At 40.3% G+C, this 23166-nt stretch overlaps 1 protein-coding gene across 17 annotated transcripts in view; it reads left to right on the top strand.

Moving 5' to 3' along the window:
* SVIL (supervillin) overlaps positions 1–23166 on the top strand; it is a 146782-nt gene that overhangs the window by 67869 nt on the left and 55747 nt on the right. For 15 of the 17 annotated variants that reach the window (XM_074833172.1, XM_074833208.1, XM_074833202.1 and 12 more), the window contains 5 exons: positions 7443–7509; positions 12636–12727; positions 17445–17502; positions 17631–17782; positions 18196–18880. In XM_074833172.1, coding sequence (XP_074689273.1) covers positions 17495–17502; positions 17631–17782; positions 18196–18880 — 845 coding nt within the window. In that variant the 5' untranslated portion in view covers positions 7443–7509; positions 12636–12727; positions 17445–17494. Of the gene's footprint in view, positions 1–4093; positions 4507–7442; positions 7510–12635; positions 12728–17444; positions 17503–17630; positions 17783–18195; positions 18881–23166 lie in introns of those variants that run through there. The other 2 variants (XM_074833111.1, XM_074833194.1) reach the window with 2 other exon arrangements.

Below are 23166 nucleotides of genomic sequence, written 5' to 3'. Positions count from 1 at the left end.
GAAAAGGGAGGCTCTTCTAGTGCCTTGCCACTTAACTTTGGAAACATGTGCCTTCGTGCCAAAAACTGACAGGGCGGCTTGGTGTGGGCAAGTAGCCTGGAGGCTGGGAAGGCAGGTCAGATGGAGTGATGGAAGAGAATGGTCTGGTTTAGCCCTCTCTTCTGACCTTCATTCCTGTGATCATCCACAGCATCTCAGATCTTGGCACAGCTTGTTTTGACTTGCTGTTCCAAGGGTGCTGTCCTTGTCCAGAAGAGGAGCAGTGAAATAAAATTCATGAGCTCCTTTTAGATCTCTACCCATGAATTGTGAATGAAAATATGATTTCATCATCTTACTTACAGATCATCTCAGTTTTCTGTGCTACTCAGACTCCTGCTTACCGAACTAGCGTATTTGTTAAAAGTTTCTTTGTAGTCACTGTGGGTTTTCTTTCCTCTGCATTCTTGATCTCTTTTTATTTTTAGGCTTTCTTCAAACAGCTGTCATGGCCTTCTTTGATTTTTGTTTTTATAATAACTGCAAGTCACAACAAAGTATCTAGTTCTCCTTATCACAGAGGAACAATTCTAAATATAAATTCGTAAGCAATCAAAATTAAGAAAGAAAAAGACTTCATCTTGGTGGGACCTGATTCATAACTCTTCAGTGCTTTGGGGTTGGCAGCCCTGTAAGTTGGGACAGTTTTGCAAGCTGTTTAAAGTCCAGCTTTGATTACAGTGATTAGTTTTGCCAGAAAAAAGGAAGATATTTTCCTTCTCTTCCTGTGGGAAGCTTCAGAACAGCATTTAACTGCCAGTTGGTCTTTCATGAGCAGTCTCAGATTTGAAATGTATGCATGCTTAACCTCTAGCTCTTTGCCCAGATGACTGCAGACTTAACTTCCAGCTGGGCTGCCCCCCTTTCTAAGGGCTGAACTGTTGTTCTCTCTTTGTTTGCTTATGTTGGAGGCTGCTAATGCTCAAGAATTAATGATGGCAGAGGAGGACAAGAACATTACTACCGATTTGTAACACAGCCTTGATAACATAGTTTGGCTGAGCATACTTCTAAGTCCTGGAGACTGGATCTCTTTGAAGGACAAAATACTCTTCTTCCTTACCTCATCAAGTATTTGGAGATGGATTTATTTTCTTTTGGGAAAGACTTGCTCTTAAACCTGCTGTTTCCAAACAAGCATAAAAAAACTAAATCTAAGGCTTCTTTTCTTTATATCATTGCTTCACCCTGCTGACTTACTGTTTTACCAAGGTGTCTTCTCCACTGCCAAAGCTGGTTAAGCAACAGCACAGAGGCCCATCTTGCAGTAGGTGGTCCCATTTTGATGGAAAGGAGGGAGAGAAGTTGTTAGTTACCTACAGTTGTATCTTTGCAATGATCTGTGTGAAGTGCGTAGCATTGATGTAATATCCTAAGGCTCCAGCATCTCATGGCTTTAAGAGTTTTAATGCTGGAAGCAGTGTTGGCACATACCCCTGGTCTTGAAGAGACACTGAACAAACTCTGGGGTCACAGATTCTGCACAGTAGCACAGTTTCAGTATTAACAGCAGTGACATTAATGTGAATTCATAGATACCATGCAAAGAGCAGTGACTGGTGATCACCTTTCAACCTAACATGAAGAGAGCTTGAAGCCAAACTGTAGAGTATTGGGTAGGTTTTTCTGTGAAACCTTGATGTTGCTGTTGTATTGGATATTTTACTTTCCTCTATAATAATTCTCTTTGATCCCATGAGATGGCCCCTGTATCTTGACCTGCCAGCTGTAAATAGTAGGAAAGTCTTACTTGCACCAAAGCCTATCGCAAGTATTCCTTCCTAGGTGGTAGCTAGAGCTGTTGGAGAAAGTGACTTCTTAATGTGTTCTGCAAGTAGAATTTGAACAGCAGAAGCAAGAACCCATTTAAAGTACACACATTTGTGAAAGGCACTCTATAGAGTTTTTCTGTCTTTCTGCAGCTCTGTGTGCCTTTATCTTCTGCACCTCTTTCACCATGAGCCTGCTGAGGACAAAATGTTGGAGGTGATATACAGCAGAGGAATGTGGGATCCTGACCCCTCACTCCACAAATACAAATACACCCCTCCTCTCTGTCATGTGCGACATTGCCAGACACAGGGATGACAATTGAGCTGAGCTCACCTCCTTTGTTAGCCAGAAGGGTTGATCCCTTTCCTGATCATAAGATCCTGTGCCTTTTTCTTTGTTCTGGCACCTCCTGAAAAATCATACCCAGCAAAAATAAAACGGAATATTTACTACCAGTTTAGTCATCTGACTAGGTCACTAGGAGAGAGGACGTAGCAGAGCTCCTGCAGAGAGAAATGGGTAGGACTGTCTTTCTTGGCAGCCATGAGCTATTGCATCAACTCAGCTGTCAAGTCTAACTTCTTCAACCTTGCAGCCCCAAGATTTATCAAATGAGTGTTATTTATCTGCATTTTATAAGAAACAGTTCTCTTTCTTACTGTGTACCAGATGAGTTACAGGTGCTTAAAAATGCTCTAGGTAATAATACTTCTATTCACAAGACCAAGTAAGCAGTCTTCACACATGCAGGATTTGGAAAGAAGGGATCTTTTCAGAACTAGGCCTCTCTTTTATTGATACACCCACCCAAACAGATACTGATCCAGAATGTCCCCATTAGCGATTTCTACCAGCTTCTTTGTTATTTCTGCACTGTCTCGTTTTTGTGTTTCAAGCACACCTGCACTTATGTCTAGGCCATAAAGCGCATTTTCAGGTTATTGGCAAGTTTGGACCAGTGTTAACAGATTACACTATTTGTTACTGCTTTTGTATGTACTAGGCTTGAGTACATGTAGGCTTTCACAGCTGATCAAGAGAGCACAGCAGTGTTCAGTTTGTGTTCTATGGGTAGTGCTGTGAAGTGGTTAGAATGAAACACAAGAGCCGGTAAGGTTACGGGCAAATTAAAAAATGTGGTACGTACCATCAAATCTTTCTGAACAAAGGATGTAACTTGGTGAGTCAGAGTCTTCAATGCCATGTTCCTTGTGTTGGGTGACTCTCGTTCCAGGTTGCTCTGGACTGTTGAAAGATCAGCTAATAAAAGGTGCTTCGGTTAAGGTGACTCCAACATTATTCATGTTTAAAAATAAATAAATGACTACAAATAGCAGGGGCATTAGACAAGATGGACTGCATAGTCTTCTGTCCATTGCAAGAACTTGTTAGCATGAAAAACAGTGTTTTGATGACCTAGAGAGACTAAATACAACTTCATGGTGAGCCAAGAGAAATTAATAGGTTTTTGATAGATTATATTTTTCACTTGTGGTTAAGCAGCCTGTTTCACAGCATCATTGCTTGTATTTTGCATGTACATAGAGGTTCCCAGCATGGATCAGAATCCTGTTCTACCAGGTATCATAAAAATAGGTAAGAAAGGTCAAGAACCTCAGTCTTGTGTTTCTAGGCTACCTTTTCATGGCCCTAACAACCTCAGCCTTGTGGTGAGTTTTCTGCTGATACTAGTTGAAATCTTTTTGAAGGGAAGAAGTCTGTTGAAGGGAAGCTAGTTGGCAATTGCTGCCTTTGGTTGGATGGGGTTAAGTGCATGGACCTGTTTCGGTCACCTATTTAATGCTTCTTTATGTCTCTGTGTGTTAGATGATCAGGTAGTTCAGTATGGAAGACTGAGCTAGGGTTATTGCAGCATTTCTAACAAATACTTCCAGACTTTCAAAATGAACTATAAAGGGTTCTGACTCTTCAATCCAAAATCCATCAAATCTGTTTAATAAAAAAAAAATGGTAGCTAGACAGTGCTTTTGTGCAATTTTACACCTTCTGTCTCAGATTAAAATATTTGGAGCTGTGGTGTCTGTTCTTAAATCCCCACCCCCACCAGTAATTTTTCTCATATGTTATCCATAAATCTTGTCTGTTTTAAACGTTCCAACTAATAGTTAGGCAAAACGTTTAGCATAATGATATGATTAACAGAGTCCATTTTTTTGGCAGTCTGGATGCTGTTTTTCTTGAGCAAGTATTGCAGTTTATCCTGATTAGAGATACGAAGAAATTATTCCTCGTTTCAGAGGGTTTTTTCTTTTTTTTTTTTTAATATGAGGATTTAGGGGTTCTGCATTCATTTTGCAGGAATATAATGTGTGATTTGGCTGGATCTTTGAAGTGGTAATATTATAAATCTCCCAATCACCACTGCCCAATCTGTTTTAGCATTCATGTGCCTAATTTCTGTTTGTAATCTGATTACTGGCTTGAGCTGCTCCAGCTTGCAGCCTATTGCTATGCATTTACTGTACTCCCTGGGACGCGATAGCCTGACAGCTCCAGTCCTGTGCTATGAAAAATCTCTACACGATATTGCTAAGACAGGCCTAGGGCTGTGGCTGGTTGAGAATTAGCTGCTATTGTAGTTTCTCTTTGCCGAATCCTTTGTTTGTGCAACCATGTTCAGAAATCCTTGGATCTCCAGCTATTTGGGAAATGTTAAATACTCTGAGGAGCAAGGTAAGAGTTCCAGGTAGATGGAAGAAAATGCAGTTCATTTGTGTGTGTTTAATCTCTCTCATATATATATATATACACGTGCATGTGTAAATATTGTTTGACTGGATCTTCTGCAGCTACATTAGCTACTTTAGCAATCGGTATGCAGCTAGTCACCTAGGCTATTTCATTATTTCCTAAAGGACACTTTTGAAAGATCCGATTAGATGGATCTTTTAATTAGCTTAGCTTGCAGCTGATTTAGGGCCTTTAAATATACTAAGTAACACTGGAAGGGTGCATCTACTGCTTTTTTCTTAAATTCAACATTTTAAATTTCCTATGTATTAAATTATGTATAGTGGTTTTATCTGGTAGTTTGTACCTAAGAGGGAGGGGAACTAGACTGAACAAATGGTTAAAGTTGTGAGCAAGTTTGATTTACACTTCAGTAAATACACTCCTAATTTTAAATGCAAATATTTAAAATTGTTTTAATGTGGTTATGAGCATGTTTAGAATTCTTCAATGAAAGAAGGAACAAAATGCTGTTGCAAAAATTTTCCTTCTCTATATCAGGTACTGTGAGGGTGAGTTTTCTTCTTTAAATTAACCATTGAATTAAGACTGTGTTAAACTGGTATTTCTTTTGTGGGCATATCTATTTTCTTTTTAAGCAGATTTGTTTTACTTTTTCTCCTGTGTTTGTATTTAAGACTTCTATATTGTAGTAAGTAAGTTTTATTGGACTTTAATCCTCCCACATGGGGTTTAATTTGAACAGGAGGAAATACATAAAATATCAAAACTGCATAACAGAATATAATTGTCTGGTTGGGTTTGAGGCGGGGGGGGGGGGGGGGGGCAGGCAAGAGAGGAACTTGCCCCTGTGAAATACAGCAAAGTTTTAAGATGTTTTTGAGGCATTATACCTGTGGTATGTATGACTGTTATTGAATGTGTTTAAAGGGTAGCAGGAGTCAGAACAGCTTGTGTGCCCCCTCTTAGCAGCCCTTCTTCCTCCCTTCTCCCAGCAAAGCAACAAAAGCTACTTTCTTCCCTTCTCATATCCCCTCTCCAGTTTTGGCTAGGGTAGGGAGAATTTCTCTGTGGTCTACTTGTGGTTTTCATGGTGGACAGCTGTTTTAGTGCCAAAAACTATAGGATGGGTTATATCCTGTTAGAATGGCTATAAATTTAAGATATGCCTGGTTCTGATTAGCTAAGCTGATACTGAGCTGGGCTTTTTTAGTTACTGCCTACTCTTCTTACAGTAATGTAAATCTGGCCTCTTTAGAGGATACTTATGTCATGGAGTATTCTTTTTAATGTTGTCGTGTAAAATACAATGATTCATATACCATCCATACTGTTTTTCTTATAATATTCTGGTTTGGTCTGTCAAGATGTTTCTGTGTAATCGGCGTGCTTTATTCTCCATTTACTTGGAAAGAGAAAAAAAACAGGAAAAAGTTGCCTATTAAAGATGAAGAATGCTATTAGCAAAGCTGCTTGAAATCTGCAGTGACTTGTAGCAGATGCCTAAAAAAATGCCTTTTTGCATATTTTAAACCTCTTTATCAAGCTGTTAAAATGGTCTTTTTTATTTTACTCCTTTTTTTTTTTTTAAATGTTTACCTGGAGAGGTGTCAGAAAGAAGCAGAAAAGAGGAAGGTGAAAAGTTTTGAGAGGCAGACAAAAGATACATTCGCCAAATTAAGACCCATGTTGTCAGCTATAATAAGTTTCATTAAACCCTTTCTGCAACAGAAAGATACATCCTACCTAGATTTTAACATATTTTGTATAAGCAAAAAGTGTTTTTTTACCAGTTAACTCTTCTTTGAAATAGTTAAATCTCAGCTCTGGGGTAGAGTAGAAGGGATGTTGCTGCTTTTGAATCGTTCTAAAGTCCAGATCATGTAATATTCAGGTCTGCCTTGAAAAATAAAATGAACACTGCATCAGTGACTGTTTATTAATTTAGGGTCCTGGGGTAGTTGACTTAATATGGATGGGGACAGAAGGCAATTTTCCCATTGGGAGTAAATTAATAGTAGCTTCGTGTGTTTTTCAATAGCAGTCACAGACCAGGTGCTCCTCTGCTTCCTGACTAGTAGTTCTCTGAGGTCTCTTAATGGTGTCCTCATTGTTTAATGGAGGGACCTGGTACTTGGAGCACCGGTCCTCCTTGCCACTGTTCATTGTTTAGACCTGATGATGATGCTCTTGACTGCAGAAATGAAAACGTTAAATCTGGGGGGAGAGGGGAGATTGTCCATTGCTTGTTATGGTTCACACAGGTTTGGGAACCTAGTGGCTTTGTAATACATACTTTTTGAACATAAGGCTGCATCTGACACAGTTTTGCTCTCAGTGTAAGCAGGTACTCCCCTCTGAAAGTAAGCATGTTCTAAGGCTATGAGAAAAAAAAGGGAGCTTCTAAACAGTAGACAACCTTCAGAAATATTTCTGTCATGGATGGCATAATACTGTTGTTGCAACAGATCCTCAGCTGGGCATCTCTGACTTCTGCAGTGAATATGCAGTTTTTATAGTATTGCTAGGCTGCAGCCAAAAAGGCTCTTGCTGCTTGCAGCATTTCTTATTTGCAGAGTGCTTCATAAATACATCTGCTGCCCATTTTATAAGCTGGGAAACTGAGTCAAGGAGTTTAAATGATAGCCTCAGGCTGCAGTGCTATGCCATGAATACTGGGATTAGAATATGGCAGTTCCATAAAGTGTTGATGCTTTTGACATGTTTACTGCCTGTACTCATTTTTCCAAGGCTTTGGTTTATCACCATCTTGGACATGCCAGATTATGCTCCTTTGACTAGAGGGAAGGCCTTTGCACCATCTTTTCCAGTGGAAAAGGACTATGATTGGAGAGTAAAAGTTCCCTGTTCATTAAAACATCTTCACTATGCTGTGTTTTTTTTTTTTCATTTCACAGATTTTGACAAAGAAAACTCAGTCAGATTTAAACCTTCACGATTGCTCCAAAGGAAGAGAGCGTTAAGGTAAGGTCAAGTTTTTCTTGCCCAGTGAAGATGTCTGGTTGCACGATTGTAACTTGCAGTCATTGCTTGAATCTACGTTTATTCTTTTGTCAGGGAAAATGATTATTGGTCCTCTTGCAGGACCAAGGTTTGGCATAAAGCAGATGCTCTGAACGGGTGTTGAAAACACCAACTGCCTCTTAAGTAATGTGAAAATTTATAGATGGCATTGCTAAGGGAAAAGTCCCACTCAGCACTGAGCCTCCTGGCACTGCAGTGCCCATTTTTCCTTGCATGGCATGGACACAGTACAGACATTTAGTGAACCAGCTTGGAAAACTGATCTGTCTGAAAAAGAAGGTGGCTGAAATGGGTGAATTAATTACACAGCCATGCAGAGAGCTTTGTCAGCACACAAGGGGGACACACGAAATGAATGGAGAGTTGGTGCTGCTTCCTTGCAGGGCCATGCTGCCTCATGCCTGCAGTCTTAGGGCATGGTTCCACAGGGCTGAGTAAGGGGATACAGTTCACAGTTAAGCAAGGTGGCAGGTCATGTTCATTACCATGTTTTTGGTGTCCACCTTTGTGCCTGCTGGACTCATTCATAATGGCACAGAGTGGATGTCAGGGAGTTGGGAACTGATTCTTGCCTCAGCGACCAGCTGTTTTGTTGGCTCAGCTGCACAGTAATCCACCAGTCTTAGGCACCCAGGCTCATGTTTGCAAGCATCTTTTCAGTCAACGCACACCTTCTGGAGCACACCTGATTCCCTGCCATAGTGTTTCTTAGATACTGTAGAGAGATGGAGGGAATAGGTGTACAAGATGCATTGTGTTGTGGAAGGCAGGTAGGGGAAAGTAGAAATGAGAGTAGTAGAGAAGGATATGACTGTATCTTTTATGTAAGAGTCCAGGGAAGGAAATTCTCTTGGAGGTAGAGAAAGAGAAGAAAAAAGAATGCCAGGCACCTAACTGACACGTATACAAGTGGATTTTCATGCATGTGTTTCGATCACGAAATCTCAGTATATCCTGTAGCTTTAATCCAGATGACAGGGCAGTGTTACCAGTGGCATTTGGATCAAACTTCTGCTTGATTTTGGGCATGTAACTAGGTTAGTGGGACAGCTATTTAGAAACTGTATGCTGCTGCAGCTGATGAAGTTTTCAGCCTGGAATCCCTGATGTATAGAAGCAGCCCACACTTACTTTGGAAGTTGTAAGAATAGTATAACTACTGAGACTGTCAAATACTAATGCCACATTATACATTGTTTTTAAAGAAAAACTATTGAGGTTGTGAAATATTGTTGCCTGTGTTTTAATAGGAATCATATGAATTCCTGAACATTGGAGAGTATGAGTTTGTTGGGAACCTGAGGCCAAACCACACACAAATTCTGTGCGAAAGAAACTTGTGGGACCTCATGTTGTTGATTGCATTTCATGAACCATGATCACAGGCTGTATTTCAGGCAGGCAAAGGAGGAGAAGTTCCCCTTTCAATATCCAGTTTTAACAGGGACTTTAAGAAGAAAGAATTCTTGCAAACTTCTAATTTATTTTTTTTTTTCATTTAGAGAAACCCACATATGCCTTAAATTTTAATAAGGAATGTGCATAGCCTAGCTGTTAAATGCAGAAACTCCTGGTGCTGCTGCTTGGAATCTGCACCTAAATTTGTAGCATGACTTGAGAAATTAAGAAAAGCAAAGATGAGTAGATGTAGTTGCGATACTTCTAGAACAGGGTTGTGGATGAGTTTGAAGGTGCAATATACTTGGCAATCCAAGCCTGACTGTCTGACTCTGCTTAAGCAACTAAATTGATGCTGCAACTGCTCCTTTAGCAGAGAAACTAATAAAGCAGGGAGACATTCCTTTGAGGAAAAAGAGAACTCTTGGTGAGGAATTACTTATGAGTGTATTTTTTTAAAACCCTTATGAGTAGTGTCCTGTAAATATATTTTTCTTTTTTTTTTACTGTTTGAAATTGCTTTAACATCATTCCAACTCAAGTTAGATTCCTAATGAGTGTTCTTATTGAATACCGTTGACATGTCCTAAATATGCCTACTTTCATTTTTAGAACTCATTTTATATATGTATCTATAAATAGCTAATTGTTTGGCTTGACTGTATCATCTTCAGAGCAGTACTCTGTCTCTGAATTCTCTGTGCAAGTGAAAGCAATGTAATTGATACATCGGTTTAAAGCATTTTGTGTTTCTAATGTGTAAATATTTAAAACAAGCAATGCCACCTGCAGCTTTGTGAGAGACAGCAAAAATGCCTCTGAAGAGGAAAAACTCCTCCGTTGCAGACAAAATAGTCAGTGTATGAAAATAGTTAATCATTTAAAAATAAACAAGTAAATAAAAGTTGACAGTCTGTCCAGAGGGAAATGGAAAATGAGAGCATAACGGGAGCTGTGAAGGGACTTTCACAAAGCAGATAACCTATGATGCTGTGTCACCCAGCGAGGGTTAAGAAGTTTGTGGTTGTTAAAAGAATTCTAATGAAATCTGCAAGTGAGCAAAGGTTGGAAGCCACCTTCAGTACAAAGAGGGAGGGAGCTCACATACAGGAAGAACTGGATGACCTTGAGGAGTAATAGAAAAGGATGTAATGTAATAATACTAAGTGCGCAGTTTTGCATTGGGGGCTGATAAATTTTTCTGTCACTTGCAACTGATGAAAGCAAAGCCTTGGCATATTAGTTTCTCTTGCGGGATTGAGCAACCAATATAGTGTAGATATAAAAGGCAAATGTGTTGTAGACCCCAGCATTCATTCTGGTTTTAGAAGACACTGCTAAGACCCAGGTCTGTAATCAAGACTGTCCAATTCTGGTCACCACATACAAAAAAAGATGACTTAAAACTGGAATAGGTAGACAACATTTTTACAGATAGTCAATGAAACTGGGGGCCTGTCTTGAGACAGCTGAGTAGATGTGGAAAACTTCCGTTAAGGTAGGTAAGTGAGGTAACCAACAACATTGGCATGAGAACAAATGGATGGAAACCCAGTGAAAGACATTTAGACTGGGTTTAGAGGGTCTCTGGCTTCAGAGTCCCTGGAACTCCCTGGAGTTTGGAGAAAGGGGCAGGAGTGAACCTAACTAGTCTACAGTATTTAAAAGTGTGTTGAAGATTGTCAAGCAATCCAATAATACAGTTCTTTTTAGAACCAGCAAGCTAGTGCCAGTCCTGATTCTGTATGATTTTACCCTTGGAAATTCATGTGGGACTGAGGCATAGTTGTGGATGTTAGTGAATAGTTAATTTAAACAAGGATTTTGCTGTATTAGTGAATGCTTTTCTGTACTGAGTCCCATGTTTATGGAAATGTAAGATGCTGCACTGTCACAAGCATTATGAAAGCAATTGGAGATGCTACTAAATAAAGCCCAGGTATTCAAAAGTCATGAGCTTGCTCCCTCAGCACTTTTGAGACAAGTCTTAAGTAATCAAATTGGTTTGACAAAAACAAATTTTGGGTTTGATTTATAGCCTTAGGCCAGTATTATTTGCATTCTTCAAACCCATCCTCAGCCAAAAGGAGTAGAAACTTCTTTCAAATGGAAACTGGGAATCTCTATACCTAGGGGTTCTCCAGAAGCTGTGTCAATAAGAAAATAACATATTGTGAGGCTAATAAGAATCATGAGTGTTGGCAGTGTGGGGTTAGGCATATAGAAACATGCGGTTAACTGTCTGAGTCTCTGCCCAGTCTCAGATGACACATGCACCCATTTGCTTGTGGCTGCTTATTTTGTTTTTTGTTCCATTAAAGTATTTTCACCCTGTAAGGATACACAGTTTTCTGTAATGGGCAGCTTATTGCAGCTCTTCATCTTCTATTTGCTGTTCTCTGTAGTGGCTAACAATGCTTTTCTTGGCAGTCCCTGGAATAATTTCTGTAAGTGCAGTTGTTGGAGATGATTTGCAGCAGGTGGCATGGTGCCTGAATGTGACACAGCCCAGTTTCTTTATTGTCATTTCAAGGGGTTTATTCTCTTCTCAGTGTCTTACAAAGGAATATTATTTTTAAATGATAAAGAAGCAAATACTTCTTGGAGTTCATGTAAAATGTTATTAGTCCTTATATGTTAAAACTCTTTTCAATGAGAAATGTTCTTCTGGAATAGTGAGTACAGAATTTTTTTTTACCATTTTTTCTTTTCTAACCAAATACCCTTGATGAAAGGGTATTCAATTCTTTAAAAAGCCATTGAAAAACTGTCCTAAGGATGGATTTTTCCAACAGTAAGACTGTGCAATTTGTCTTATCAAAATGACAGTAAATAGTATAACACATCACTACCATGGCAAAATGAAGACCCTGGGATCACTGTGGGAATTTGTATCTGTTACACCTGTCTACACAGTTTACTAAAGGTTTTAAGACTAGTATAAGTTTTCTTATGCCCAGTTGGGATAGTTTAGAAGTCATAATGGCAGAATACAGCAGTTCTCTCTCTGTTTTTAATAACTGGAGAGAAAAATCCTCCTTTGTTTAGGAGGAACACTTCCTCCAAAAAAGTGTCTACTTAAGACAGTTTCTACTTTAGACAGTATCTACTTTAGACCATTATGATACCTACATTTTACAGTTAAAATGTGTATATTTAATGAACACATTTAAAGAAATACCGTGTTTCATAGAAATGAGCATTTTTTGCTGTTTTGAAAAGACAAGGTATAAAGCTAAATGATCTGCTCATATTAGTGTGTTATAAGCCATATAAGATCCAGAGATCAGTGCAGTAACAATAGGGCAGTCATGCAGAAGGCTTCTAGGTGAAGTACAGTACTGCATTTGATGAAATACGTTTTTGTATTTATGGAGAATCATTCAATACAGATTATTTCAAATGTAGTTGCTAGTAGAATGTTTTGGAGGCAGTCTCCAGTCAGTAATTTAATGCAAAAATGTGTCACAGTCAATTCCAAACAAGTTTCAAATTATGTTAGGTTTGGCTTTGTGAGGTTCTTGGGGTTATTTCTTATTTTGCTCTTATGGAAAATATTTTCTTTGCTTTCTCTGTTAGACTATCTTGCAGTAAATTGGGTACATCTTGGCTTTATTTGATTTGTAGCAGAAACATCCACAGTTCTGTAAACCAGATGTTTTTTTCAGTTTTCAGAAGGAGTTCTCACTTGAAGATAAAGAAGAACTTGCAAACAGCACAAAGGATATTGATGCTAATCTCTTAGCAGTACTTCCAAAAGGTAGGTAAGGGAGTCACATTATGAACACAAGTGGTAATTTAACAGCATGTGAGGTTTAGTCTATGCAAGTGCAAGGCACGGTTAAAAATCACTTTGGCACTTGTGTTTTGTAAATGAGGGTTTTTTCCCTGTGAAGTATGCATAGGGGATGAACCACAATGCTCTTTTACAAGGCCTTGTTACATGCCTGCTTCATAAAGTTCAGCTTTGTTTACCTAGCTTTCAATAGGTTATGTAGTTAAAATTCAGAACTTCAGAGAAGTTTCTTTGTACAGTTAGATTAATACTGAATTCAAAGGTATTAACTTGGTTTGTAGTCATAACTCTTTTCAGTCCCATTCGGTGGTTGGTAGAATCACTGTGCTTGCATGACCAACTGACTACATACTGAATTTTAGTCTTACATGCTAAAGGACATGCACTACATATGGGTTTTGGGATTATTTTTCTTTTAAAACTTCTTAGTCTGAATACTTTATGAAGAAAACAGCAGTTCTATCTTTATCTTTTGACATAGTTGGGGTAGAGGCAAGAATTAATTCTCTTGAATTATTTGGAGGAAATCACAAATGGCTTGGAAATAGTTCTTGACCAGTAAAGGGTGACATTTGACTGAAGAACTATGTCTAACTGTCATAAAGATGTTCACTCAGAGATGTTGTCTATCTCGGAACTTCAGTTAAAATTGTGTTCTTGATGGTATTTACCTTTTTTTGGACAAACTACAAAGCTAGATGCACTAATCCCAGTGTAAAGGAACTGGCTTGCTCTTTTAGTGTACTTTGTTGCAGAGTTCCTTTAGAAAGGAGTCCTTCTTCCAGCATAACATTTAACTGATACTTAAGTGGTGTGCTTGCTTTTATAATATAATCATTACAGATGTTCAGAACGAGATTTCATTGACACAGTGATGGAATAGAGTGGTATGCATTAATACGATACAGACTTCCTGAGAGCGCTAGTCAGTAAGAATACATAGTCCCTCATTTTTCTATATACTTAACTTTACAATCACGCTGGCCAACAAGTTAATTGTGAGAGCCTTCACTTGAGAAACCTTCTCTGTAAGTTGCTTCTCAGTGAACTAATTTACATTCCAAGATGTCTCTATATCATAAGAAATTATTATCCTAATAAAGGCGTCAGATATGGTGTGTACCAGACTTAAGAAAAAGTAAACAGTGGCAACTGATGGTGATATTCTGAGGGGACTACTTGAGGCCAAACACCTTCTGAAAATCTAGGTTATTTGTCCCATCTAGGGCCTAACTTTGATCTAGATTTGCACATGTTGGAAAATCAGAGGAATGTATTTAATTTTCAACTGATACAAACTGAACTGCGGTTCAAAGAGTCTAGCTGAAGACTTACACAATGCTGCCTGCAGTTAAGCATTGAACATGTTAGTATGCCTCTGCTAGCATAAACAGAAGATAAATGCTTCTCCAACCTGGTTTGTAAACCATCATGTTTCCAGGTGAGGAGAGGAGGTGGTAGGAACGAGACTGGTAGGCTTCACTATTGTGCTATATTTTCCTCAAAATGAAAATGTGTATACCTGTGTTGCAATGGTTATTTACCAGCTCTGAGAAATTAAGTCTCTGACAGGTAAACTTTTGATCCACATCTATTGAGGCTTCACAAATGTGTGTGCTCACTTACTACTAGGGACTTTTGGAAGGTGGGTGTCTTTGAAATGGTGGAGTTTCTGGTGGTCATGTTGAAAAATTGCAAAAATGGCACCAGCATATTCAAATTGCAAATTATAAAAGAGAAACCTGATCACCTAAGCTTGCAAGGACCAACCAGTGTCTTTGTGAGTGAAATTTCTCCAACTGGCTTTCACGTTTTGAGGTTTTATTCAGCAAAAAGAAATCACTAGAGTAGATTTACTGCATTTTATCTTCTTTTTTTTTTTTGCTTTCTTATGCTTTTTTCCCCCACTTTACCAGAAGAATATTGCTGAAACTGCTTTCATAAAAAACCTCTGCAGATGTTGGCCAACCTAGCTGAAATTACTGTCTGGAATCTCAAGTGTGGAAAAAGTGTAAGGCAGCATAGAGTAGTCCCATGCTATTTTTGTCCCATCTTGTTTGGGAAGGTGTTGGAGAGATTCTTCATGAGGCCAGTGCTCTTTTTAGGGCTGCAAAGCGGTAGTAGAATCTCTGGAACTTCAGCTAACACGTAGCAAGAGGGTGTTGAGCTAATGCTGCTGGGAGTTCTTTGGATGTTCCGCATTTCTTGTATGCAGACGACTTATAGTCAAGTTTCCTTTTTCGGGGGAAAAAAAAAAAAAAGACTTCTGTATATGAAGCTATGCTTTAGAACTTTACTAAAGCTCTGTAAAAGACCTGTTCTCTGATGATCATTTTAAGGACTGTATAAATCGGTGACTAGGGAAGAAAAATGATCAGGATTTGGATGGAATGTAGTTTTATTAACTGTGAACTGTGGAGGCCTTTGACCTGTCTGAAGTGGCAGAACAATGACAGGTTTTGTTTTGACCGTTTTATGTATGTATAGCGAACAGATGAAACAGAAAAACTCTAATAGCCAGAGGAACAAACTTAAACAGAAGTAGATTTGGCAGAGGTGAGAGCAAAGTATTTATGAGAAATCATTTCCTTTGGTGTGAATGTGAGACGAAGGCTGGCTTCATATGGATAAGTTCTGTGTTTAATGCAGTTCCACTGCTAGCACAGCTTGAGTAGGTGGGGCAGCACCGGGAACTGCTCGTGCATTGAGACTGAAGTCTGTGAAAACACAACGTAAGGGCTCATCTTTTCTTTGGTGTCAGTTCAGGATGCGAATTTTGTATTGCCCAAGTCCAGTTTTCATTCATCTCCAGAGATCTGTGCCTGGAGGTTGCTGACTTTCAGTGGCTATCTTGCACTGTCAACCTTGTCAACAGCACAGGCTTCAATCTGGTTTGCTGCAGATGCTGAAACTAGGCACGGAAGAGGTGTCCCTTGAGTTAGCACTGTTAAGTAGCTGCATACTTAGCTACTCTGCACTGCTAGTTGCATCAAATATGTACATATTAGATTTTTTTGATAGCATGGTCACAATCTGAGCTAACCTGGCTTGAGAAATTGAAGCAGATAGCTTGAGTCTGCCTTCTGTAGAAATGTGGACTAAAGGAGCTGTTTTGGCAAGTGGCCCAGTTGATTTCTTTCCCCTGTTAATTGCACATTCTCAGTAGGCACTCATCTGTAGCCTCAGACACTATATTCATACCTCATTCATTTGCTTCTCTGAGCACTCATGATCAGAATACATTCATTCTTGCTGATCCAAGACATTTTACCAGGAGTCCTAATGGCTTTTCAGCACATAAGGTTGATACGACAGCCAACATCAATAGGACCTATCTGTATCTATGAGGTGTGTGCACTGGTATTGACTACAGCAAACTTCCTGGATGTGTGTCAGCTAAACTGAAACCCTGACTTAGCTGCACGTGTGAGCTCTTGCAGCAGAGGAAGGGAAGAGAAGCTGCATCCGACCTTTAAAAGGGTGGTGTTTCAAAAATGTTTATCTTCTAAGTATCCAGTGATGAAGTCTGGTAGGGGAAAAAGCTCATAGATTTACTTCTGCAGTGGTGCGGAACAGTGTCTACTAGACACTCCTGACTCATCAGGCATTTCTGATGGTAATCTAGGGCTGATTTAGCAGGCTGTAGACTTTAGCTTACTTTAACTTTTGATCCCTGGGTCAACAGGGTCAGAACTCCACAGGTACGTTTCATCAGAATAGGCACACACAGCTTTTAGCACCATGTCTTTGCCAAGGCAATGATATGGGGGGGGGTGGGGTGGGGGTGGGGGTGGTGTTAGGCACACACACCACACCACACACCCCCCACACCCCCCAGTTCACTGTGTCCTTTGACAGCCTGGATGGTTTCTCTTCCTGGTGGTAAGAAGTCACACTACACTTGTTTATGTAGCACTCGCTGCTCCAATGTGGTTTGCAAACATCACTGGTAACTGTGCACATATGTGTGTGTATATATATAGGGATTACTTCATCTATTGGGCCTCCTGTTGGTTTGCTACTATTTTGTGAACTGTGACAGCTGTCTACTAGCATATAGGACCACCAGTTTAGGGGGAGAGAAGGAAAGTAGGTCTGATAAAACTACAAGGGAAAATTAGCAAAGTAGACAGTGATTAACCATGCAGGAATATCATGAGGGTACACAGTAATTTTCTCTACAACCATGAATCCCTGGGATTCTTGGGATTTGCTCAATATAAGGGAGTGGAGGAAAGTAAGGAATAGGGGACACATTTTGTCTTTCAACATAGTCCCCAACCTTTGTTTAGACAGGGTAAACAGTAATTCCATGCTACCTGGTTTTGCAACAGGTTACTATAGCACCTAAACTTGATCTCAGCTAATCAAAATACAATATGCCCAGTTTATACTAGATCTTGAAAACTGCTAGGATGGCATAGCAGATTCTAGCTTAGCCTGGAAGTACCTGGAGGGGAGGACTCCTTGGTGTTTGCATCTCTGTGCCTAAGGCACTTTTGACAGCACAAGCTTAATAATCTAGGAAAACAAGAGCAAAATGCTTGTTCCCTGACAAAAGCTATTTCAAATCTCTTAAATTTTTTTGACTGTTCTTTCTTATTCTAAAGCATTTTAGCAAGTTTCTGTGAGTTTCTGAAACTTAGTAGCTTATAAACTGTATAATCTTTTGTTGTCTCAGTTTCAGAATTAAGAAAACTGTTTGAACCAAACAACCAAGATTTTTTGGAAATGAAAAGGTAACAAAAATAAAAAAGTCTTTGGTCTGTAAAACAAAACACACAGCTTGTTTTGTTACCTCCTCTTAGAAACTCTCCCCTCAAATCTTCAAAGATGCCTGATTTCACATTTCTCACATCTTTTTCAGAAAAGAGAGAATAGCTAGACGCTTAGAGGGAATTGAAAATGATACACAACCTATGCTTCTACAAAACTGTCCAGGATCAGTCACACATCGTTTACTAGAGGAAGATACACCAAGATATATGCGTGCAACTGATCCATACAGTCCCCACTTAGGTAAGTGGTATATATCAATCAGTCTTGCATTGCTGAATGACTTCATGTTTGCTACCCTATCATTTGTGCAATACACAGAGAGGAATTTTATAGAAGAGCTGTGATCAGGTTGTTATTTAACTTGCCTTTTAATTCTCCAGTTGTCTTACTTGAAAAAGGTTGGTTATCCATATTGTTTTAAAATGACAACAGTTTGATATGAGACTCTTAAAGAATTATAACTAATACATACTTCTTAATCTTTTGTATATACTTTTGGAGACATAAGTGCAAAAATGTAATGTGTCTGTGCAGTCACTAGTACACTTCAAATTGCAAGAAAATGGGAAGCTTTTAGTTCACTCAATGTGAATGGTGGGTAGGGTACTCAGAGTTTTGGGTGGACCTGTTCATATACATTGTACTTTTGACAGGAAGGTCAAATGAAGAGGAGGAAACTTCAGATTCTTCCATAGAAAAACAACCCAGATCATCCAGATACCGAGCAGAAATCACAGGAGGTAATACAGAGCCCTTGTATAGTACAGGAAACATGGATGTCCAGGAACTAGAGTCAAAAGCAGAAAGAATAGCTAGGTACAAGGCAGAGAGGAGGCGCCAGCTGGCAGAAAAATACGGATTATCTCTTGATTCTGATTTGGATTCTGACTACTCATCCAGATATACACGGGCAAGGAAAGATCCTGACAGCGTGGAAAGAAAGGGAGTGAAAAGTGAAAGGCAAGATGAGGAAAACAAGGACTGTGGCTCCCTGTATTTGTCCAGGACTGAGACAAAGGAATCAAAGAGTGTGATTTCTGAATCCAAAGAGTACTCCAGCCACGAAAAAGATGGTGTTCCAGATAAAGAAGACCTCTCAAATGAGAAGAGTGATAGAAAAGTAGATGATGACAGTGCCATTAGACAGGCTTCTAACCCTTCAGCAACCTTGGATAACTCTGTCTCCCTATCACTTTCTGGACAAGAATCTTCCTCCTATAATGAAGTGCCAATATCACCAAAGCAAACCCCCAGAGAGTCCCTTTCTTCACCAAAGCGGGCAGCCTCACCAATCCATTTGCAGAATGACCAGCCCTTGCACAGCAACATCAGACAAAGGTAAGCATTATTTTTAACCGTTGTTTTTTTTTATAGATTCCTTTATCTTAATCACCTTCTGCAGCAATGTCTACAGTACCTATGAGAATGTATTTATTAACCTTGAAGAGTGTATTTAGTAGCTTTGGATGTCTCAGGCTGGATTGGTTGGGTTTTTTGAATCGCAATGTGTTTCTGATACAAGGAAGTGGGTATCTGTTTCTAGGATTAGATATGTCCTTGGTTTCACTTTATATTTCTAGAATTTATTCTAAAATTAGGCCGGGGGGGGGGGGGGGGGGGAGGGGAGGAGAATGGAATAACTGACGTTTAAGATACTTACACAAACTAGAAATCGAAGGAGTTATGATCCTAAATCTGCTCTCTTTATTTTTTCATAACCTGTTAGATCAAGCCTTTAACTTTTTTCCTCTATATCCTATAATTGTTTGGGTGGGGGTTTCCAAGTAAAGGCAAGCTGTTTCTCAGTGCAGATTTGAGTAGTTTCATGGCAGCTTCCACCAAAATAAAACAGGTCTCAGTTAAAAGCTGAAAAGTGTCTTGGGTCAGTTGAAATATAATAGTTGATTGGTTTTCTTGCTGTCGAAGTGTAAAAACCCTTTTGAACTGTGATAGTTAATCTTTCAGATAATATCAGGATATGTGTGTGAAGGGAAAGAGGGGAGAGTTAAAATTCCATGCTGAATTTGGAAAACATAGCCTCCCTCATGGTATGCTGAATTAGTTCAGATTTGCAAATTTACTCCAGTAATAAGGTAACCAGATTCTTCCAGAAGGGGAAAAAAAAGTAGTTTTCACTAATTTCGCATTGTAGTTTCACACTGTAGTGCAAAACCAGACTGTCAAAGTGTTATGGTGACTGAAAACAACACGTGACTAAGAATTTTTTAGAAGTATGATTTTCTCTAAGGGTGATTCTTTAATTTCTAGGTAAGGGGATAGATGGAAAATAATAACTGTAAAAACATAAGTTAAAATGTTGTGGCGAAAAATGATGTAATGAGAACTTAACTGTAAACACATCTGCATCATGCTGAGCTATGCTGACTGTTTCTAAAAAAACTGAATGAACTGACATAAACAGAACTGTTTACTTTCTGGCATTTTTTGCAGTAGGTTCAGACACAAGTTATGTTGGCTGGACTTGTTTATCCTTCCCATCAAAGTCACAAAACTTGTTTCCTATTTGTTGTGGCCTTTCTTATTAACTCTTATAAACATACTTTAAAGTTTGAGGAAGCAATCTTCCATGTCAGCTGTTAACCACCTGGTGGATTGATTAAGTCATCTATTTCCAGTGACTGTAAACTGCTCAAATGTACTTATCCTTCTTTTTTGTTTCACTTTATTGCATAGGACACACCAGTAATAGTCTCTTACTATTTTTTTCATAGCTTTTCTTATTCAGGTAACTTCTATATTTGCTCACCTTCTTTTGCATGGATATATGGCTATATAAGCTATCATTGGGCTCTTCCAATTAAGCCAAAATTTTAAAGGAATACTGTAATTTCAGAAAAGCCATCAGAGGGAAAATAAGCCAACATACTTAGGAAGAACCATCTTCTATTTAGTTTATGTTTTAAGCTTACAGTTCTGCTACTACGGTAAGGAAAATAGTCATCACAGGGTCATCCGTACAACTGAGACCAAAGATGTACCGAAACTCCCTGAGCTGACTAGGTTATTCCAGGCTCCAAAAAACTTGCCTCTGAAGCAGTCTCAACACAAATACTACAAAATATTATCCCTTATCTTCAAATGATCAATTGGATCATTTTTTCAGTTTTTCAGATAGGTAGCGATGACATTACCAGGAGAAGGCCTAAAGCAATGAAGAGAGATTTCAGGTCCTTGGGGAAAATGATTAAGGGGTCGGGGGCACAAATTGTGTTCTCCTCCATCCCTTCAGTTGTGGGGATGGATGAAGAAGAATACCGGAGAACTCAACAGATGAACTTGTGGCTCCAAGACCGGTGTTACCGTCAGGGCTTGGGATTTTTCAATCATGGGTTGGTATACAAGATGCCAGACCTTTTGGCATTAAATAGGATGCACCTGTCCCAGAGGGGGGAAAGGATCTTGGGGCAGGAGTTAGCTGGGTTCATTGGCAGAGCTTTAAACTAGATTTGAAGGGGGAAGGGGGCAAAACATCAGCCCATCTGAAGTGCATGTATACCAGTGCACACAGCATGGGTAACAAACAGGAGGAGCTTGAAGCCATGATGAAACAGGAAAATTATGATGTAGTGGCTATTACAGAAACATGGTGGGATGTCTCCCATGACTGGAGTGTGCCAGTTGATGGCTACAAGCTCTTTAGGAGGGAAAGGCAAGGAAGGAGAGGTGATGGGGTGGTGCTGTATGTTAGGGACTGTTATGATTGCTTTGAGTACAAGTGTAGTGAAGACAGGGTGGAGTGTCTTTGCGTTAGAATCAGGGGGAAGGCGAACAGGGCAGATGTTGTAGTAGGAGTCTACTGTAGGCCACCCACCCAGGACAGAGAGGTGGATGAAATATTCTACAGGCATTTAGGAGAAATCTCACGATTGCTTGCCCTTGTTCTTGTGGGAGACTTTAACTTCCCAGACATCTGCTGGAAATAAAACACAGCAGAGCAAGACCAGTCCTGGAGATTCCTGGAATGCGCGTGGCAGGTAACTTCCTGACGCAGCTGGTGAGTGAAGGTGCCCTGCTGGATCTCCTCTTTGTGAACAGATAAGGACTGGTGGATGATGTGGCGGTTGGAGGCTGACTAGGGCACAGCGATCATGAAATAATAGAGTTCTCTATTCTTAGAGAGGCCAGGAGAGGGGCAGCAGAACTGACATCCTGGACTTCCAAAGGGCTGACTTTGTCTTGTTTAGACACCTGCTTGACAGGATCCCTTGGGAGATGGTCCTGAAGGGTATAGGGGTCCAGGAAGGCTGGGCACTCTTCAAGAAGGAAATGTTAATGGCTCAGGAGCAGGTGGTCCCCAGGTGCTGTAAGAGAAGCCAGCGACAGAGAAGACCACCCTGGCTGAACAGGGAGCTTTGGGTGCAACTAAGGGAGAAAAGGAGAGTTTACCACTTTTGGAAGAAGGGGCTAGTGACTCACAGTGATTACAAAGATGCTGTGAGGCTATGCAGGGCGAAAATCAGGAGGTCTAAAGCCCAGCTGGAAATTACTCTGGCTTCAGCAATCAAGGATAACAAGAAATGTTTCTATAAGTATGTGAGCAGCAAAAGAAAGACCAGGGAGAACCTCCATCCCGTTAGATGCAGGAGGAAACATGGTAACAAGCGACGAGGAAAAGGCTGAGGTGCTTAATGCCTTCTTTGCCTCAGTCTTTAATAACAAGACTAGCTGTACTGAGGGAATCCAGCGTCCTCAGCCAGAAGACAGAGACTGGGAGAATGACCCCCCCACAATCCAGGAGGAGATAGTCAGTGACCTACTGCATCACATTGACACACACAAGTCTATGGGACCGGATGGGATACACCCGAGGGTGCTGAAGGAGCTGGCTGGGGTGCTCGCCAAGCTGCTTTCCATCATTTACCAGCAGTCCTGGCTGACCGGGGAGGTCCCGACAGATTGGAAATTGGCCAACGTGATGCCCTTCTATAAGAAGGGTCGGAAGGATGATCCGGGAAATTACAGGCCTGTCAGCTTGACTTCAGTGCCCGGGAAGCTGATGGAGTAGCTCATCCTGAGTACCATCATACAACACGTGCGGGACAACCAGATAATCAAGCCCAGTCAGTGTGGGTTTATGAAAGGCAGGTCCTGCTTGACAAACCTGATCTCCTTCTACGACAGGATGACCCGCTTATTGGATGAGGGAAAGGCTGTGGATGTTTTCTACCTTGACTTTAGTAAGGCCTTTGACACCGTTTCCCATAGCATTCTCCGGGTGAAACTGGCTGCTTGCAGCTTAGATGGGCACACGCTTTGCTGGGTAAAAAACCGTCTGGATGGCCGGGCCCAGAGAGTTGTGGTGAACGGAGTTAAATCCGGTTGGCGGCCAGTCACAAGTGGTGTCCCTCAGGGCTTGGTTTTGGGGCCACTCCTGTTTAACATCTTTATTGATGATCTAGATGAGGGGATCGAGTGCACCCTCAGTAAGTTTGCAGATGACACCAAGTTGGGTGGGAGTGTTGATCTGCTCGAGGGTAGGGAGGCTCTGCAGAGAGATCTGGACAGGCTGGAGCAATGGGCTAAGGCCAACTGTAGGAGTTTCAAGAAGGCCAAATGCCGGGTGCTGCACTTCAGCCACAACAACCCCCAGCAGCGCTACAGGC

Source organism: Strix aluco, chromosome 1 (genome assembly GCF_031877795.1).
Source record: "Strix aluco isolate bStrAlu1 chromosome 1, bStrAlu1.hap1, whole genome shotgun sequence".
In the NCBI taxonomy this organism is placed as follows: Eukaryota; Metazoa; Chordata; class Aves; order Strigiformes; family Strigidae; genus Strix; species Strix aluco.
Note: the sequence above shows the minus strand (reverse complement) of the source record. Positions and strands in the feature narration are given on the sequence as shown.